This window comes from Falco naumanni, chromosome 9, assembly GCF_017639655.2.
Source record: "Falco naumanni isolate bFalNau1 chromosome 9, bFalNau1.pat, whole genome shotgun sequence".
Lineage (NCBI taxonomy): Eukaryota > Metazoa > Chordata > Aves > Falconiformes > Falconidae > Falco > Falco naumanni.
Window position 1 is genome coordinate 52819417 of NC_054062.1, and position 20467 is coordinate 52839883.

General features: G+C 42.0%; 1 protein-coding gene across 6 annotated transcripts in view; it reads left to right on the plus strand.

Moving 5' to 3' along the window:
* Nucleotides 1–15596, plus strand: part of PPP2R2D (protein phosphatase 2 regulatory subunit Bdelta) — a 31630-nt gene extending 16034 nt beyond the window's left edge. Inside the window, exons 4-11 of one of the 6 annotated variants that reach the window (XR_005829576.1) lie at nt 2269–2434; nt 4251–4363; nt 8128–8305; nt 9162–9326; nt 10793–10962; nt 11058–11149; nt 11608–13314; nt 13463–13546. Coding sequence is in view for 5 of the 6 variants with exons in the window: in XM_040605713.1 (XP_040461647.1) it covers nt 2027–2038; nt 2269–2434; nt 4251–4363; nt 8128–8305; nt 9162–9326; nt 10793–10962; nt 11058–11149; nt 13463–13742 (1176 nt within the window). In the remaining variant the exon portion in view is untranslated. Of the gene's footprint in view, nt 1–1776; nt 2039–2268; nt 2435–4250; nt 4364–8127; nt 8306–9161; nt 9327–10792; nt 10963–11057; nt 11150–11607; nt 13402–13462 lie in introns of those variants that run through there. The other 5 variants (XM_040605713.1, XM_040605714.1, XM_040605712.1 and 2 more) reach the window with 5 other exon arrangements.
* Nucleotides 15597–20467: the final 4871 nt, after the last annotated feature.

Genomic DNA, 20467 nt, shown 5'->3' on the forward strand with positions numbered 1-20467 from the left:
TGTTTCAAATGATGCTCGGTTACCAAACAGCTGTTCAATATTTCGCATTTCATCCTCACTGTGATACTGTTTATAAAACATTTCACCAAAGGTGACTCTACTGGTTTTACTATGAGGTTTTTGAGAGGTAGTGAAAGGAAAATACTATCGCTGAAAAAGCGACTGAAATATTATACTACTACACCTAGACAGCTCATAGCTCATTAATCATTTAGTCTGCTGTATAGACTTAACTAAGGCACGGAGAGATCAAGGTCAAAAGTGTCCACCTGCTCAGGATCTCTGACTTTTTTTGATGCTTGCTTAGGGTGGAATTATTATTATTGGTTGGCTTTCAGCTGTTAGTGCTCAGTTGTTCTGTAAGTCAAAACCCAGCTGTCACATCATTTCCTCATAGTGTTAAAAAAAAAAAAAAAAAAAGACTGCCAAACCAAGTCAGTCTATATACACAGGAATATACAACTGTCGTCTTGAGAGCACATACAAGCTATAGGGAAGAGTTGGACATAAGGGTCCTTAATATTATTAAATTAATAAAATTTAAAAATAAAAATTAAGGAACTGTAATAAGATCTTACAGCAAATAATTCTAAATAGTGTAGATTTTAGACTGGGTTGACCAGGTTAATAACAACTTAGGATAGTTGTAAAATTTCCCATACACCTCCAATCTGAGAAGGCAGGCTGAGATGTTGTACGCCGTGCCCTGAACTCATATGACATTATTTCAGCTCCAAGCAGCTGATTAGTCGAACCAAATGTGTGAGTAAAGAGTGGAACCTCTGCCTAGTGCCAGAAAAGGCAGCTTGCACAAAATGCAGGGGACTGGGTAAGTACTGTAGATAGCTATACTGAATAGTGTTAGTTGAGAGGATCCTCTCCAGAATTCTTAAAAGATAAATGAAAGTAGGGAGTAAAATAATGTAAAGCCTCAGAATTAACTAAAGCTTCATACTTGTGAGACACTGCAGGAAAAGTAACCTAGCTGAAATAACCTTATCAAAGTTGCCAGGTCAAGCATGGAAGCATAAGGAAGTGTTAGAGCAAAGGTTACCTTTGCAGCCTCATGTTGGCCGAGTAGTCTGCAGTGATGGGAGTCACTGCTGTGTTCTTCACGGTAACGAACCGTCAGTCCATGTGCAGGGTAGGCTGTTCCTGCGCCAATTCTTGCCTGCCTTTGCCAGTAAGTGGTTTGCTGCTTCCCAAGTGAGTGATTTCCAGTTGTGTTTTATGTAGGTTGTTTATTCAGAAGTTCTGAGCACTGCAGCTCTACAGGTGGATCTGCTGATCTCCAGACATGAATCACTAGCTAATGTGAACTTACTTGATAAGCCTGATAACTAGTTGCCTCAAATGTGATACTGCAAATCTGTGGAGACTTGTGACTTTGATCTCTGTTCCTTGCTACTGCATCTACCAAATGAGGATAATACAAAGTGATCTTCTAGTTCTGTGAGTGGAAAGGTTGTTAGTGTGTTTGTAATAGTCTTTGGTACATGACGATGAGCACTATGTAGAATGAATTGGATGAAAATGTGTTAATTCCAGCCTTCGAGTTGCTACAATAAAAAAGAAGAAGGTTGTCAAATCTAAATTATAAACCTTGTTGCCATTTTTGGATACTGTGTGTTTTAAAATGAGTAGGGGAGGAGCTAGATCTAATGCTCATACTTGATCTTACTGTGCCTTCAGCAGAATTACTTTGTGCAATCATGTTTTTATAAAAAATATAGTTAGTTACTCCATGTCTAATGTCCTTTAACATTTATTTCCTAGTCTGGAAGCCCTGCTTTATATCCACATTGTGGTGATTAGAGGAATGAGATTTGGAAAAGGACGGGAATGGAAATTAGGCAAAGTGCAGAAACTAATCACATGGAATCGGTGGTTTAGGATTTACGACATAGCTAACTTCTCTGCTCCAGTTCTGTTGAAATCGCTTGGGAGAGGTAGCGTAGCCTAGACCTCTTCCAAGCAGACACAGGAACGCCTTTGCAGACAGCATGCCTCTTTACAGGGCTTTGATATGCTTTGTTCTGTGAGTACACACATATTTATATATAAAGATACATTTTTATACAGGAAGTCTGTGTGCACTGTATTGATAGTAAACTGGGTACAGTATCATAGAGTAAACATGTAAAATTCATCAAGATGTGTTGTAAAAACTTCACTTTCTAATTGACAATTTCTAGTCATTAGTTTGTATGTACAATTCCTAATGAACCAAGTAACATCAGCTTCAAGAAATATTATGTTTCCTTGCAGAATAAAAGCCGTCCTCATTCTAGGGGAGAATATAATGTTTACAGTACCTTTCAAAGTCATGAACCTGAGTTTGACTACTTGAAAAGTCTAGAAATTGAGGAAAAAATAAATAAAATTAGGTGGTTACCACAACAGAATGCTGCTCATTTCCTGCTGTCTACAAATGGTAAGGATGTTTTATTTTTGCACAAAGAACTTTTACTGTGATTTGAATATTATCTCACCTCTGATCCACTTGTGGGGTGTTTTTCTGGAGTGTTTTGGGGTTGTTCTAATGTCTTCTCTAATTATATGCAAAATATGTTTGGATTGTAATACACTGTAAATTACTGATTTATGAATGTAAAAATAACGAAGCAGCAACAGAATAGGCACAGTTCCAGAGCTACCTTCTGTGGATATACTGACCATGCTATCAATTTACAATCCCTGTTATTCTGCTTTGTAGGTTTTGTGTAAATGGGTTCCCAGTATGCTGAAATATAGCAGAAGTTGAAATTTGACTTGATCATCCTAATTTTGAAATATTTCTTTTTTTGTGATCCCAGATGCATTTTTAACAAAAACACTTGAAACACTGTGGTTACAGTGCTCTTTTTTGCTTTTCCAGTACCAAAACATCATGTGTGCTTTGAAAAGCAACTGTTTAAAAAAACAACAGTCACTCTAGGAGGAATATATTTATACCATTTTCACTGTGTATCTTAGAATACATAAAAGCAGTGCAGAAATTACAAGTTGGAAATCACAAGTTTTCATGCACTTTGGGGTTTTTATTTCTTCCAGTATTTTAGGAGTGGTTATTAGTTGTTAGGTCTGTATGAGTATTAGCTCTGTTTCATTTTGATGCATCATAGAGCAAGCAGTAAATGTAAATGCAGAATTAGGGACATGGGTTAGTGGTGGACTTGGCAGTGCTGGTTGGGCTCAATGATCTTAAAGGTCTTTTCCAACCTAAACAATTCTCTGATTCTATGGAAAAACTTGCTCTTACTGTCAGAGGAATATGCTTGTTACTAACAGTTTGGATCACTTCTCGCTTTGTACTTAAATAACTTCATATAGAGGCTGATATTCTGCCTGCTGTATGAACTTTTAAAAGCAGGAATGACTTCTGTCTACTGGACTTTGAAATTAAACTAATCTTGCTTTGATATAAGCCTTACTAAACTTAAAGCAGTCTTTAAACTGTGTCATCCTAAGTGCTTTAAGGATATGCAGTAGTTTTAGAAGGACAAGTTTGTTTCCAGTCAGCTAAGAATCTCACTCTTAGTTTATTCTTACTTTCTGCACTTGGAAAGACTTCCCCTAGTAAAGACCCAAGAAGTACGTCTTTGGACATGGAACCCTAAAATAATGGAGCAAGTCCGCTCTCACTGCCTTTGGCTGTCTCTTAGCAGACACCTGGGACAAACTTGGTTTTCCTTAAGGTAGTTAGTGTAAGTAACTCATGGGTTTGTTGGTGTTTTTTCCCTAGTATTTGTCTGTTAAGAAGAATTTAGATAGTTGTAGAGGGCTTATGGGTGAATTTTGATAATTGGCGTGTGAAACTTCCCTTGTGAAGGGTCATTTTGTTGAACAGTAGGCATAAGGCCTTATTGTTGAGGCAGAAATTTGTATTTTATTCAAACTGAACGTTATATTGGAGTTAAAATGAATCCAACTTTTTTTCTTTTTTGCTAATATTTTCATGTGTTTCCCATCTGCACCCTCCGAGTACATGTGTCTGGTATATTTGGTTTGTTTGTTTTTCATGTATCAATTCTGCTAAACAGTACAGCTGAAGGCAAGGTACTTCAAGTAAGGTAGGAAGGACTGTACTCTGTGTTACATTGTTGTTTAAAGGATTCCATCAGGGTCCTTTCTGTTGCAGGCAGTGGAAACCTAGATAGATAAATAATGTCCACTCTGCTGCCTCCGTTACTTGGTGATTTTTGTTTTGAGTTTAATTCATTCTCAAGCATGTGAATTTTTGGTTTTAGATAAAACTATTAAATTATGGAAAATAAGTGAAAGGGATAAAAGAGCCGAAGGCTATAATTTAAAAGATGAAGATGGAAGACTTAGGGATCCTTTCAGAATCACAGCACTACGGGTATGTTTCAGCTCTTTGACTTTAAATATCTTTTTGCATGTACTTCTCTACATTTGTACTACCAAAGTTGTCAACTGATATGTGTAGATCAAAAATGATGATTTGGTCAAGGTCATTGAAAACTTTTATAAAAAAAATGGAGACACTTCATTATATTTACATACATATATACACACACGCATAAAACTATTAAATAAGGTTCCTCTGGAAAACTTGAGGCAAACTTTCATGATTATAATATTATACTGTTAGCTTCCCAGTAGCATGGTTGTTTTTTTCCCCGTGGAACATCTTAGCATATTTAAAATGGATTTGAAAATTAAACTTTTTTTTAAATAAAATATTTTATTAGAGGCTGCCTTTATCCACCTCAGTATATTCAAATTTTAGAAAAAGATATACTGATTTATTGACATCAATGAAATATAACAAAATGTTGTTATTCAAGCCTGCAAACAGAGCATTTTGGAGTAGCTGGGGCTGCACTACTCTATACTTGGTTCATAGAAACCATGGACTCATCTTGCTATGTTCTTGAAATAGTCTAATGTCTTAGTGTGACATGAAGAAAAGTGCAGGGAGCACATTTATTTCAGAGACGCATAACATACTGACTTCCTGGCTGTGTCTAGTCAGCAGAAGATAGCGCTGTAGTGTCCGTGCCAGTGGCTGGTAAGGAGCACTAGGTGCCCAGGGGAATCCTCATATCCTCCCGGAGTGCTGCTCTGTGAAACTGGCAGGTAGGGTGCTTTGGTTTGGCTTAAAGCGTGTACTGTTGTGAATTTAGGAAGAATTTGACGTTCATTGTGTTGATAATTTTTTTTTCCTCCTCAGTATTGCTCATATTAATTTGTTTGGCCTTTTTTTCTAAGAACAAGATTCAAAAATTTGAACAGGGTGCTGGGTATCCTGTGGTTAGGTAGAAGGTGTTTTTGTCAGAGGCAAGTTCTGAGCATTTGGAAAACCTGATGTATACTTGAATAGTCTTGACATTTTTCCACTTGCGTAGCAATGTAGTTGGTAGGGTTACTGCTCCAAACTTGGGATCATTTGAAACAGGAGCTCAAGAAATAAAATCATGTGGAGTTGGGGTTTTTCATGGTTTTTTTAATGTTGTTATTGTTGCCATAAATAGGACTTGAACAGAGGCTGTCACTACTTTCTAAACCAGTGCCACTCCTGATGCTTCTAGGGACTGTGCAGCTGTGGGGTTTTGTCAGGGGTTTTTTTGCCTTGCTTTTGCTTAAATTGGATATTTATCTGAAGCTTTAGGTCTGCATGAGTTTAATGTATAATCATGTTGGGGAAGGATGTTCGCTTCTGCTGGAAAGTTTTTCTATTCAGTGTGTGTGAGCCAAAATCTGATGAAAATATCTAAACCCAAGGAAATAAATTATGATACACTGTGCCTCTCCAGTGGCTGGGAGTAGGTACAGATGAAATTGTGGATTCTACAACCTTGCCCTTACATAGGAGTAGACCTGTCTCTCTGGGAACACAGAGAGTCTAGCATACGGACTAATGGTTTTACGTGGTGCTGGCTCTATCACTGAAGGAGTTTGTTAGCATCATCTTTAATCTTAAACGCTGTGATATATTTAGGAGTCATCAGGCTGGATGGGGAGAAGTAACAAAAAGCAAGAACCTCTCTCTTAAAAGTTAGTCTTCTAAATTTGCTGCTTTTCTGGGAAAGGAAGGTTAGGCTAAGCTGCTGACCTTGCCGGACACTACAATGAGCCAAGTCTGAGCAACAGTTGGCAGAAGGGGAAAAAACCTTGCCTAGAGTTACATTCATATGTTAAAATTACCAGGTTTTAGAGATCTAGGTTATATGTACCTTGGACTTTTATGGGCTTTGTTCGCATATGTTGTTACAGAAATATAATCTCCATTTGTTCATAAAGAAATAGACATGGAGGAGAAGCAGCACTTCAGAGCTGCATCCTTTGCATAGAAACATGGTATTCTAAGTACCATTCCTGATAATGCACATTAATACATTTTCAATTTCACAACCAGGCTAGGAACGCTCATGTGGTGAGATAGGGAGATTGTGTAATAAAAAGTAATGGATTAATTTTAATCATTACAGTTTGATGTAAACAGACTGAGATAAACATGGCAAGAGCAATTACAGAGCTCTTGGATTAATTTGTTTCTTGTTCCAGGAAGACAGATTATCTTGGACACTGTCCTAACTTTTTTTCTTGGTTGGATGATGTAAGTTAGTGTTCGGCTGAATTGTGTGGAACAGCACAGGACATCCTTGGGCAACCTTAAACTATGCATTTGCTGGCAGGTGAAAAAGAGCTAGAGGGCAGCTTAGTCCACCTGACCCTGACAAACCATGGCAGCCTTCAGATCAGCTATTTGTGGAAACAGGGCAGGCAGCTTCCCAAAACCGTACTGACTGTTAGTGAACAGATTGCGGATTTCCTTTGCAAATTGCTCTTACCAATTTCACAGGCACCCTTCTAAGATATGAGGGTCATTTTTAAATATTTGTTTCAAATGAACATAATTTTCAAATATAGTTATAAACATATGCCATTTTCCTGTTGGTGAGGTACAAAGCCGCTGTGTTTGACGGGTAACTTCAGCAGAAGTCAGTGTCTGAGGCTTTGTGTTGCTAGTATGCAAAGTCAGCATTCACAGGTGATTTTATTACTTTTCTTGCTCTGTGGATTTCAGAAATGTTTAGTCACAAGATCAAAACAGAATTCTGTGGTGTGCAATTAATTGTCATAACTAATTAACACACCTGTGGTGTTCCCCAGGGCTCAGTACTGGGGCCGGCTCTGTTTTATATCTTTATCAACAATCTGGACGAGGGGGCCGAGTGCACCCTCAGTCAGTTTGCAGGCAGCACCAGGCTGGGTGGGTGATCTGCTGGGGGGCAGGGGGCTCGGCAGAGGGTCTGGGCAGGCTGGGCCGTGGGGCCGAGGCCACTTGTGTGAGGTTCAAGCAGGCTCAGCGCCAGGTCCTGCCCACGGGTCACACCAGCCCCCGCAGCGCTACGGGCGGGGGGCAGAGTGTCTGGGAAGGGCCTGGTGAGAAAGGGCCTGGGGGGGCTGGTCAACAGCCGGCTGGGCATGAGCCCCCCGTGTGCCCAGGGGGCCAAGGGGGCCATCAGGACCAGGGCAGTGACCATCCCCCTGTACTCAGCACTGGTAAGGCTGCACCTGGAACCCTGTGTTCAGTTCTGAGCCCCTCGCTACAAGAAAGACATTGAGGTGCTGGAGCGTGTCCAGAGACAGGCAACGAAGCTGGCGAGGGGTCTGGAGAACCAGTCTGAGGAGGAGCAGCTGAGGGAACTGGGGGTGTTTAGCCTGGAAAAAAGGAGGCTTAGTGGGACCTTATCACTCTCTACAAGTACCTGAAAGGAGGTCATTGGCTGTGGGGTTGGTCTTTTCTCCCAGATAACAAGTGACAGGACAAGAGGAAACAGCTTCAAGTTGCACCAGGGCAGGTTTAGGTTGGGTATTGGGAAGAATCTCTTCACTGCAAGGGTGGTCAAGCACTGGAACAGGCTGCCCAGGGAGGTGGTGGAGTCAGCATCCCTGGAGGTATTTAAAAGACATGTCGATATGGTGCAGGAACATGGTTTAGTGGTGGGCTTGGCACTCACAGTTATCGGTTGGACTTTATGTTCTTGAAGGTCTTTTCCAACCTAAATGATTCTATGACTCTGTGGTACTAATAAATATCTTCTGAATCAGAAATCAGTTTTATGTCAAAATTGACTGTTCTTTTTCATGTTTCAGGTGCCAATATTGAAACCCATGGACCTAATGGTAGAAGCAAGTCCCAGAAGGATATTTGCAAATGCACATACTTACCACATAAACTCTATTTCAGTCAATAGTGATCATGAAACATACCTTTCTGCAGATGACCTAAGAATTAACCTATGGCATTTAGAAATCACAGATAGAAGTTTTAGTATCCTTTTTTATTTGTTCGCTGTGAATACTGAGGCTCATCTAAGTTGTGTATGTTTAAGAGAATCATTTTAATTTTACTAATTAGAATCTAGGGATTGAAATACAGGGGTTTAACATCTTGGAGGTTTAATACAGGGCAAACAGGCCTTGGGGTGCTCTCATTCATTCTTGAGTGCAAGTATTCTTTCAATGGAAAACTGCCGGTTGAAATATAATAGTCTGATTTCTAAAGAGAAACTGAGGAATTTAGGGAGCATCCCTTTTTTTTTTTTTTTTTGTGGAGTTCACTCAACTAAGAGTTGAAGGATTTGAAAAGTAGGTCCTTTGTTACTGTAGCTACTTTTTCCAAACTTTAAAGTCTCTTAACTAAGTGACCCTTCTCTTTAAAGAAAACAAATTTCTTTTTTTTTTTTGTCAAGTGATATCATTAACTGCAGAAATAATTTGCAAATCTTTTTGCAAGCGTTTGTATGCAAAACTAATAATACATCCTACATCAACAAATCTGCAGTAAAATAAAAGTTGCAGAAATACTGAATATTAAACGGGTCATATGCAAGTTCTCTAAAGCTTTAGGTAAATAGATGAAGTATATTCATTGTTCAGTAGGAAGCATTAAAAAGGAGGCTTGAGGGGAGACTGAAATTATCTCCAGCTTCCGTTAAAAGTTGACTTGTAAAATCTGGCCTTTCAGTTTTTTAAATCTGCTCAGGTCACTTTGTGTAGATTGTACACAGTGGCAGTTAAGATCTTGCCCTGGTTTTCTACATGGTATTGTTAACATTTTTCAGTAATTATCTGCTAGAAGTGATTTGAATGTGAAATGTTACATGCCTTTACAAAAACCTTCCCAGATATTGTAGACATTAAGCCTGCTAACATGGAGGAGCTGACAGAAGTGATTACTGCTGCAGAGTTCCACCCTCATCACTGTAATGTGTTTGTCTACAGTAGTAGCAAAGGAACTATTCGTCTCTGTGACATGCGTTCTTCAGCCCTCTGTGATAGGCATTCAAAATGTAAGTTAGGACACATCTTTGGTTTATGGGTTTCTTGCTTTGTTTTCATGCAAGATAGAGTATATAGGTGTTCTGCTTATAAATAAACATACCAAGTTCTGCTTATTGGTAAAGAGCATACAAGGTAAGGGGTGGTAGTTTTGTAGAATGGAACATTTTAATTGTCTTGTTCTAGGCCATCAACAAGCAGAAGTGTAGCATGAGACAATTGACGATCTGACTCTGCTCCTGTTTACCCATTTATGCATCATAAACTGATGGGAACAAGTGCTTTTGGCACCAGTGAGACCTGTCTTCTGTCCAGACTCAGTCTTGGTGCTTCTCAAAGGTATCTGCTTATCAAATGCCAGTTCAGGGCAGTTTGTTCACCTTTGTGCATTAGAAACTGGGCTGATGCTGCCAGAATCCATTTGCTTTGTGACCAGAGCTCCTAAGATGGAACTAATTCTTAAGAATATGCGCTGCATTTGAAGCAAGTTGCCGGGGTGAAAGGTGAATGAATGCTCACTAGTCTGCTGAGCCATGTAAAGCTATGTAGATGATGAATGTTTTCCTGTTGAAGTGATAAGGGTAACTGTCTGTGCCTTGCACGCAGCCTCTTTTGTTTCTTGTTCACCACTGTAATAGTTGTGGTTTATTAGTATTACTAGTCCCATGGGGTGACCTACTACTATACTGCTATTTGCAGGTAAGCTTTCTGTAGTGCAGCTAAGGTTTTCTTGTTGGTGGAAGGAAATATTTGTGCAATGGGAAATGTAGAACACAAGGCCACTTCATCCAGTTGACTTAGTATTGCATGAAGTTACGTAGAAGCACTTTATTTTTTTAACTACTTGTGACTGACTAACATCCTGTTAGAAGGGGTCTGTTCAAAAATGAAATAAATAATTCTCGTTAGCTTGTGTCATGAAATGTTGACTTCAAAGATTGACTCTTCAATTTAAATAGTGCATTTCTTTATCTGCTTTCTAAAACCATACAAATTGCATTTCAAGTGTAGATATTAATATTCAGTAGGTTGTGTTGTACAACTTTTTTCAGATCTAAAGAAAAGTATGTTGTACAGTAGTCTCGAAATGCACAGGTCGTGCATTAAGATACTGTGTTTAGGATGCTGATGATTTCATCTGCTCTTGTTCAACATGACTTTTAGATCAGCTGCAATGTTTACTGCATCCACGTGCTGTATTTTAACTTTTTTTCCTCTGATTCATCCCTAAGACCTGTGAATCGTAGTTTGCTAATGCTGTGCTCCAGCTGAGAATCTTGCAGATAGGCATCTAGCAATCTGATGTCTAAGAGCATAACACTGTTTAAAAAGAGATTATTTCTAAAAAGTATTTAACAGCAACTTTCTTTAAAAAGAAACCAGTATATTAATTTTTAATTGTTCCAAATACTAAAAAATGTTCAAAGCTGTAAAACTTGGTGTTGGTTTCACTTGTAATTGTGTCTTCTGTCTACAGTTTTTGAAGAACCTGAAGATCCTAGCAGCAGATCATTTTTTTCAGAAATAATATCATCAATATCTGATGTAAAATTCAGTCACAGTGGTCGATACATGATGACAAGAGACTACCTTTCTGTTAAAGTGTGGGATCTCAATATGGAAAACAGGCCTGTAGAGACATATCAAGTATGGTGTTTAAATTTTCTTAAATATCCCTTCTTTTCCATTTTCTTCTTCTTCTTCTTCTTTATATCTAATACTGATTTAAATGTTCCAAAAAGGTTCATGAGTATCTTCGAAGCAAGCTTTGTTCCCTTTACGAGAATGACTGCATCTTTGACAAATTTGAGTGCTGCTGGAATGGTTCTGATAGGTAAGTTTTGGGCTTCGTTTGGGCTTTGTTTTTTATTTTTTCCCTCAGCATTAGGCATTTGGTTTCAATTGTTGAAAGCCATAAGCAGTAGTTAAATTTAAGGATGTAATTAGTTACATTCCAATCAACTGGGTTTTGTTATTTTTGGGGGGCTTTTTTGGGGGGGGAGTCGGGGCTGGTTTTTGGTTTGTTTGGGTTTTTTTGTTTGGTGGTTTTTGGCGTGTTTTTCGGGGGTTTTGGGTTTTTTTTTCAAAAATACTTCAATCTTCCACCCTCCAGCTGAAGAATTAGAATAAACTTTTGTGTGTCAGATTGCTTCTAATATGAATTGTTGTGGAAGTTTTATATTGTAAAGACTGGCCATTTCAAGCCATGAAAATGTGACTGTTTCATTTGTGAAGTGTATAGAAGAACACGCAGTCAGTGTCTTGCAAATTGTCTTTCCATGTTTTCTGTAGGCTAAAGAAGATAAAACCCCATTAGATAATAACTCACACTTGTTGCAAACAGTGGAAACTTATGTCTTGCCTGAAAGTCATGGAAGCATTATAATCAGGTAGCAAAGCCACTGTATTGGCACACATGGTGTATGTTTCCTGTCACTAGCTATGGTAATATTAGCTACCTGTTAAAATGTTTTCAGAAACCATGGATAAGATCATGGCAGATCTGGATCTTGTATCTGGATGCTTTGTATTGGCTTGCCTTGGGGGGGGGATTCCTTTTTTTTTTTTTTTTTTTTTTTCATATATTTATATGTGAAATACCTAAAACAGTGACTTGTCTGCTACCAGATGATTGCAAGCTGTTCGATGAAAAGGTATCAGTTTTGATTTTTATGGTGATAGGATCAGCATGTGAAACAAGATTTGTCCTAAATCTATCGAATATTGAAGAACAAAAGACCTGCCACATGGTTTTACATGGGGACAGTGATCAGGGAAGTCTAATCTCATAAACTCTGTACAGGAGTCAGCGAAAAAGTGAAACCTACCTGCCTTGCTGTGCAGTGGTAGTTGAGATTGCATGTGTACTGCTACATGCCACTTGTGTGCTAATTTCTTAAGTAAACAACATGAGATAAAACTGGTGGCTCTAAATGTCAGGTTACAAGTGATCGAGGGTGCAAGTGGCTTTGAGTTATTGAGGGGAGAAATCATACTGTGTTGTCAGTTTACAGTAAGAAAAAATCACTACCAATATTTATGGTATCTAACATAAAATGGATAAAAGAAGTGATGTACGTTTTTCACTAACTAAAATGCAAAGAAACTGACCCTTATTTCTGTGAGGTTTTTTCATGCAACTCCAGTCAGTGTTTTGGGGGCCGGGGGGAGAGGAACGGGGAATGACAAGTCAAAGCCAGGTAGTCTGATTTGAATGTCTTCTAAGAACGTGAGTTGTCATGGCAGTTGCAGTTCTCACCTCCCTTTGACAAGGAAAAAAATACTTCACTCAGTACATTTCCAAGTACAACCTGAGTGGTGTATGTCGTGGTAAGTGTCTCATTCTCCTCCTAGTCATTAATTTTTTAATGCCATTAAGACAATGTGTATCAGCAAATAAGATGGAGCAGGGTGAGGTGGTTGTGATTTTAACAAGCTGTGGGACTTGTGCCGTGTGGGAAATGGCTTTTCCAGTTTCAAGCAGTAGAGGTAAGTGTTCAGTACAGAAAATAACGAATGATTTAGCCTCAATTTCAAGTTTATTTTTGTAAGACTTATGAACAATCTGTTCATTAGAAGTTAGAAATATTATTTTCAGATGCAGATTTTTTTCTCTGCCTTGTTCAAAGGCAAGTTTGATACTGCACAGAAACTCAGAATTGTTGCTGCAGGGCTGTATCAGGGGCTCTTTGACTGATTCAAGACAATCTTTTGTAATGAATCCATGGGCGTGCTTGTGGTCAGTGGGTGCACGGGGCGAGGGAGGGCACTTTCATTTGTGATAGTCTGCTGAAATGAAGCAGTTCACCGTGGCTTCGCATCCGCTGTGACTTGTTGCTGTGGGATAGAGCAGCAATAGGAAAACCCGCTTCGCTTGCATAAAAATGACCAGAGCCTGCTGCTGAGTGCCAGTGGCAGCAGCAGGGGACCAGGAGAAGACCTGGAAGAGGAAGTGGTGGTGTGGAAGCAGTGCTGAGGTCCAAACGGAATTGAGCAAAGGTATACATCGGAGAGCAGAAGAATGTAATGCCACATGTTGGTCATGAGCGTGGTCTGACAGTCACCTTGTAGGGAAGAGAGAGAAGATGGGGGTGAATACTGTTTCTGGAAATGTAGTAAGATCTGCCTTTCTTCCGCTTTTCAACAGCGCTATCATGACTGGATCTTACAACAATTTCTTCAGAATGTTTGACCGAAACACACGACGGGATATCACTCTAGAAGCATCCAGGGAGAGCAGCAAACCTCGTGCCATCTTAAAGCCACGTAAAGTGTGTACAGGTGGTAAAAGAAAGAAGGATGAAATAAGCGTTGACAGTCTGGACTTCAACAAGAAGATTCTTCATACAGCATGGCATCCCATGGAGAACATCATTGCTGTAGCTGCCACCAATAATTTGTATATATTCCAGGACAAAATTAACTAAAGATGACTCACTTGAGGACAGAGTCGTCGTCTTACGTAGCTAAGCTCAGTTGTTTATCTGTAAAAGAGAAGGCCTTGTTGTCCTACCAGTGAAGAACATTGATGCACTTACTTCCCTTTAGGTAAAGGAGAGGATCTGGCCTGGTTTTTGAGCTCACGGTGTAGTTCTGCCTTCAGTGGGGGTAGGGAGCGTCAGTCGCAGCTTTCTGAGAGAAACCCTCTAGAGGCAGAATTGATTGGCGGTGCTCAATGAGGCCAACACTCAAAACAAATGTATTTATTTAAGTCTGAGCCTTCCTTTCCAGTTGATAGACCAAAAATTTAACACCCGAGAAGAAAAATTGTCATAAAAATGTAATTTCTATCTCTCGCGCTCTTTCTCAGCTGTAATATTTGGGCCTTTCAAAACATATATTGTGCTTAATGCCTGTAAACATTCCTCCTCTGGCCTGGATCTAGGCTTAAGTGTTTTTACCTTTGAGCACTTAGGTAGGTCTTGAGTTGGGTTCGTAGACAGGTTTCCATGGATATTTACTCACCGACTGTATCTATAGCCACACCTTCTGGTGTAAACCACTTAATAAAATAACAAACTATAAAAAAGTGTTTTTAAATCTCAAGGTATGTATTCAGTCTTTTTATTTTTTTATTGCATGTACTGAGATTGCGCAAAATAATTCTGATGGCCAGATTTAACAAAGTTTGCCCCAAAACGTTGACTTTTGGCAGACTAATACAAACTTTTTTGTGTAGTATTTCAGATTCTAAATTTAGAGTTTCCATGAAATCGTTAAACTTTTAGTTTAAGTTGCACTGATTTTCTTGTAAAATGCTGTCTGTGTACAGAGTAGGAGAAGGAAAAGGGTAGCAGAAAGACATCCACAGCCTTAATAGAAAGTGACCACCTTGCACAGGAGGGAAAACAAAACACTTACATTTTTCTTCTTTGAAGATAAAAATTCAGTTTATTGATGCATCTCCATCTTAGATAGACATACCTTACGTGCATTACGTTTTTTAACGTTTTTAGTATTTGTCATGAAGATACAGTTTATTTTAAATATTGGGCATAATATATTTGTATTTCACGTTGCAGTTCATGCCAGAAAAGAAAACCAACCAAAACTATCTCAATTATGCCGAGCAGCAGTGCAGCTTAACACGTTTTAGCACATCCCCACTTAAACACCAAGATACTGGGAGACACTGAGGCCACAAGCTGGTGTTCACTGTGTCCTTTTTTCTTGCTAACTTCTTTTAAGCCTTAGGTACTTCTCTTTTTTTTTGTTCTTTTTCCAAAGAGGCCTAAAATGCACCAACCTTCTCTTCACCCTGGAGTAGCCAGGGTGAGTGTTCCTGAAGCTGTTGCAGCACGGTTTAGTAGCATCGAGTAGCTAGACATTACACCCTATGAAATGTGCCTGCAAATTAGAAATTCTTCCTGACAAACAAGATCCCCTGAGCTTCCTGAAGGAAACACAGAAGTGCGGTTTACACTCCATTTTCCTTAAAATTGAAGGTGTATTATGATTACTGAAGCAGATCTGCATATGCAAGAGCAAAATGTCTCCGTTCTTACCCGCCCAGTTAATGTCCATAGAGTGCCACTCTTGTTCACAGTAAGCTAGTAAGTTCAACTAACTTTGAGGTTCTACAAAGAAGTTTAAAAAAATCTTATACTGTATATTGGTTGTGACACTATTTGAAAATCTTGAAATGTGGAACTTCTGGGTCACTAAGGGATTAATTTGACCTTGTTCCTAAAATACATAATAGAGCTAATACGATGGGATTGTACATACTTGTTCAGTTATTTTGACCAAAAAGTTTAATAAATTTTAAATGTTTACCTGGACTTGCTCTGTGTATTTTGACAACTTTTTCTTCTGTTTGTGAGATAATCGGCCAAATGAGCCAACCTGAAGATTGTTTGTATTTCCATTTTAAATGGTTAGTTTTTGAATGGTCATACCTCTGACTCAGAAAGTTGTCTGTTCATATTCGGTGAATATATTAGTGCTGTCTATTTTTGATCTATTTTTTCAGCAAATGTAAGTGGAATATGAGTAAAAAGAAAAAGGATATGATGAAATCTATTATATAAAACATGATTTGCTTGTACCACTTTCAATTAAATAGTTTTTGATGATTCATGAAATTTTTATCATTTCATTTTATCCAAAACCAGATTTTATTGTCAATTTGATAAAATTATTGTTTTCTCAGTTACTTGCCCCAAACCACCCTTGACTTCTGGGGCCGGTTCGGGAGCACGGAGCGTGCAGTTCCAGTACCCCTGAGGGTTCGCTCCCAGGAGGTGGGACACGTCTCGCAGCGAAGCGTGGCGGGGTGCAGGGATGCTGCGGCGGGTGCAGTGCCTGGCTTTAACGTAGGACAAACCCCCGGGTGCGCCCTGGCGGGTTGGCAGCTGTACCCAGGTGTGGAGCTGCTGCTCGGCGTTCCCCAGCACCGAGGTGATGTCAGGCCTCGGTGGTTTGTGAGGAAACGAGCGCAAGAGCCCAAGTGTGTGCTAGAAACTAGATGGGGAATTTTTGAGACTTGCTTTAAACAGTGGCTAATTTTGGAATGATGAATCCTTCACCCCAGCTAACTGGGGCTTGAGCCAACACTGTATCGAAGGCAGTTTCTCTGAGCCCGACTTTGGGCATAATTGTCACCTCACAAGACTTGTGTGCGTGTTTTAGTGTCGGTGTAGTTCTCCAGTGAGCAGGAAGTGAGGTTCTGTGATAGCTGTGACCACTGGTTATGTGATGGAGAAGTAGTGGCAGAAGATGAACCACCACCTCGGGTCTGCTGCTTCCTTTGGGGGATGCGTTTGGCAATGGCAGGAATGAGATTTAAGATTAATCTCTGAATTCCGTTGTCGTCTTACACTGAGCACAAGCACAGACACAGAGAAATCGGTGGTGGTTGTTTATCAAGCTTTCAACGAACGGTCTTTGTTCTGTCCCCTGCGCAGAGGCTGTATCTAGCACCGCCGTCACCTCCCCGCTGCCCCGGCATGGAGGGACCTTCCTGTGGAACTGCCCTGGCATCACAGCAGGGCGGTCAGCAATACTTTCCTGTGCCTGTGATGACCCCTGCATCACCAAATAAAACCTATTGTGGCGGGCGGGGGTTTTTTCTTCCCGGGATGGTTTTGATCTGGCAGCAGGTCTCTGGAGGCTGGCGGCTGGGTTGGGGGATGGGCCCCCGTCCCCATGGATGGGACCTGGAGGATGAGCTGGTGTTCCGAACCCAGAAGCACCTGGGGATGCGGTTGGGCTGAGGGCCTGCGGCAGGAGCAGGAGCCCTGGCCATCCGAATCTGTGACGTGTACTTGGGGTGAACGTTTAAGGAATTAACGTGCAGCGAGACGGCTGCTGCCAGATGCCCCCACTCACAGACAGCACGGCAGCCAGCAAGGGCTCCCGCTGGAGGGGGCACGGGGGGGCCGGTCATCCAGCCCCTCGGTGTGGTGCAGAGGTGTTCATCAGCTGTAGGTAAAATGCCCGGGGGCTTTGTTGTCCTGTTCTTTGCATCCAGGGTCTTCAATAGGCAGAAGGGGCTCCGTGCTAGTCAGGTTGGGCAAGAGGAACCAGCCTGACTCCTCCCTGTCCCGAGTGACGGTGACCTGGTGTGTGAGCTGCTCCGAAGAGCAACTGTAACGTGGAGCAAATGTGTGGCTCTTGCTCGGTGCCGAGTGCTGGGCACTACATGGGCACACAGGTGGCTGCAACCTTCGGTGTCCCATTTAACTCACTCTCAACGTAAAGATCTTTTCCTGCCTTGCACCAAATTTGATCCAAACACCAGCGGTGCTTACAAAACGGGTGGTAAACAGCTACATCAAGCCTTGGTGAGTACGAATTTCATGGGCGCGTTTGGGCAGACAATCGTCTGCATTTGGCTGAGTTTCCAACAGGGAAACAGCTGAAGGTGCCCTGGCCCTGGCTGCAGCGGGGATGCTGCAGGAGGCGGCTCGTGGCTGGAGCTCTCCCTGGGCTGGGGCTCTGCGTGCTCTGCCGCCGTACCCAGCGGCTCCTGGGGTCAACCCCCCACTCCGTGCCAGCTGCAGAGTCTGCAGGGAGAATGGGAACTGGTCCTGCAGCACCTCTCCTCTGTTGTAGCATCCTTGAAAGCTTCTGTCTTAAAGCTCAGCTTCTCTTTGCCTTCGCTGACTCCTGACCCTGCCCCCCCCCCCCGGCATCCTTGGCCGTTATAATTGGCATGTGCGACGTGTCCCACGTGCCCAGAGCCGTCAGCTTGGCCTCTCACTGCTCGTTGCTGCTGGGCATTGCTTTCCACTAGTGAAGCAAAGCACGCTGCAATGCAAAGCTTTAAACCCAGGTCGAGAGAATGCTTGGAGCTGCAGTGAACCAATTGCCGCTCCAGAGCAAGAAGCGGTTTCTGCTGCGTACGTGGAGAGCCCTGGGTGCCAGCTTGAGGGGGCTTCAGAAAATGCCGAGGTCCGTAATAGTTATTTCATGGCTTCCTTTAAATGTTTGGTAAGCTTTTAATACCACAACTTCACTGAACATATTTGGCAGCCCTGGGCCAGACCGGACTGCTCGGCTGTGGGTCGGGCTGCTGCCCCGCACGCTGCGCTTGCCGAAGCTTGGTGCAACCCCAGCAGCACCCGTGTGCTCAGGGAGTATTTCACCTTCCTGACCTCTGTTTTGTGTGGGCCGTCTTCCCACAGCGAGACCCCCGCTGCCCCTTTCCCAGGTCCTGTGGCCACGAGGGCTGGTGGCGGCAGAGGTGACAGGAGCCAGGGCTCAGCGCGTCAGGGACTCAGCCAAGCTCCTGCCCGGGTGAGCTGCAGCAGCGGCTCTGTGGTGCCCTCGGCGTCGGAGGGCGATGGAGCTTCCAGGCCCCTGAAAGCTCCGGTGAACTGGGGCGCCGAAAGCCGCGAGCTCCATCGCTCGCCTCCCGCCAGCGCTTGTCGCCCGCAGCCCTCGGGACACGGAGCTTCCCGGCCGCGGCCGTGCTGGAGGAGCGACGCTGTGCGCAGCCCAGGCTTCCCCCTGTCCCCCACCTGTCCCTCAGGCCGGGACCCTGCCCAGCCCCTGGCTGAGCCCCGGGCCGGGGGAGCACAGCCAGCAGCACCGCAGCCTTGGGCCGCGGCTGTGCTGAGGCTGGTTACAAGGGATACTCATTGTCTCACTCAAAAGAAATAAAGCTCTTCGGGCTGGAAGTGTGCTGTACTTAAAATACTACTTATCTATGCTGTCACCATTTCATTTTTTTTTTAAGAAAATTGCAAAATCGACTGAATTTTCCATTTCCTCTGGTGTGAATATCGAAGAGCTTAAAGTCTTCAGTGCAAATTTTGTCAAAATCTAGCGTGTTAAGGCAGTTCTGGGCCATTTCTTTTGATATTAATATTTATTTCAGATTACTTGTCCACTGGTTGCAAGGCTTTAGAGAAGCTTGTGTGCTTTAAAGCTGTTTTAAAAAGTTCCTAACTGTGACATTTGTATGAGGCATCTGTTACAGAGATCCATATTGGAAACCCCTTGGCAAAGGGCCAGCGTTTGATGGTATAAAACTGATGCAGCTCTGTAAGAATGCCTTGGACAGTAATGGGATAATGATGTCAAGTATTTTGCTAGTTTAACGGCACCATGATGACTACGGTCTTTTGGGGTTGTTGGTTTGGGTTTTTTTAATTAACTTTGCTTCTTTCAATCATGTTAAAAATAATTTTTTTCGTATACACCAATTCAGCTTGGATCAGGGCAGCCTAAGGAGTTGCTGCTGTAGAAAAAGACCCTGACAGTCTGATGATTCTTTTAGGTCTTTCACACATTGATGTTTCTGAAATGGGTAATCACCACCTTGGGCACATCAGGTAAATGTGGTGGATCGTGGGTTGAATATGATGATCCTAAAACTGTGGGTAAAGAGTGTAATAATGGCTGTGATACTTGTGTGAGTCAGCGCCCCAGTACTTCAGTACAGTATTAGCATCCCTGAGTACACCTTGCTGATTAAATTCCTGATGAGATAGTGAATCATGGTCCAGATTATCTAAAAAACTCGTATCTGTGCTTATTGCCTTCAACTTTCCATAATAACTGAAGATGGACAAACTAGCCCTGCTGGATAGCTGTAGGGGAAGCAGCACACCCCTGCATGTGCACACTGAAAAAACTGCTGAAACTATCTTCATCCACTGCAAGATCAAGGACATGGGATCGGATCCTCAGAGATAATTATGCATGTAATTCTAATTAAAATCAATGTAAATTAAGAATGAGTAAGAATGACATCTGTAACTACCTCTAAAACCATCACTCGTTCCTTGTGCCTAAGCTGGAAAAAAAAAGCCAGCCGTCTGCAAAGAGAGACCGAGATGCCTCCTCTGATGCTTTTTCTGGCGCCGTCCGGCCCGTGTGGCCCGTGCGCCGTTTGCTTCCACTCACGCCAGGTGGCCACAACAATTCTAGTGAGGGGTCAGCGATGGGCCGGGGGCCGGGCTGCAGCGGCATCGAGAAGGCTGACACATGCACCAGTGTGCCACGCAGGTGTGATCCCAAGGGATGGGGGAGCTGATGGAATGGTAGGAATTAAAAAAAAGGACACTGTAACATAAACCACTTCTCGTTTCAAATCAAAGTGGCGATGTAAATCAGAAATGTTTTCTCAGCAGCTGTGACAGATACTAGATAGGCCACTTGTCAAGGTGCTGGTAATGGTAAATACGCAAATAACATAATTTAA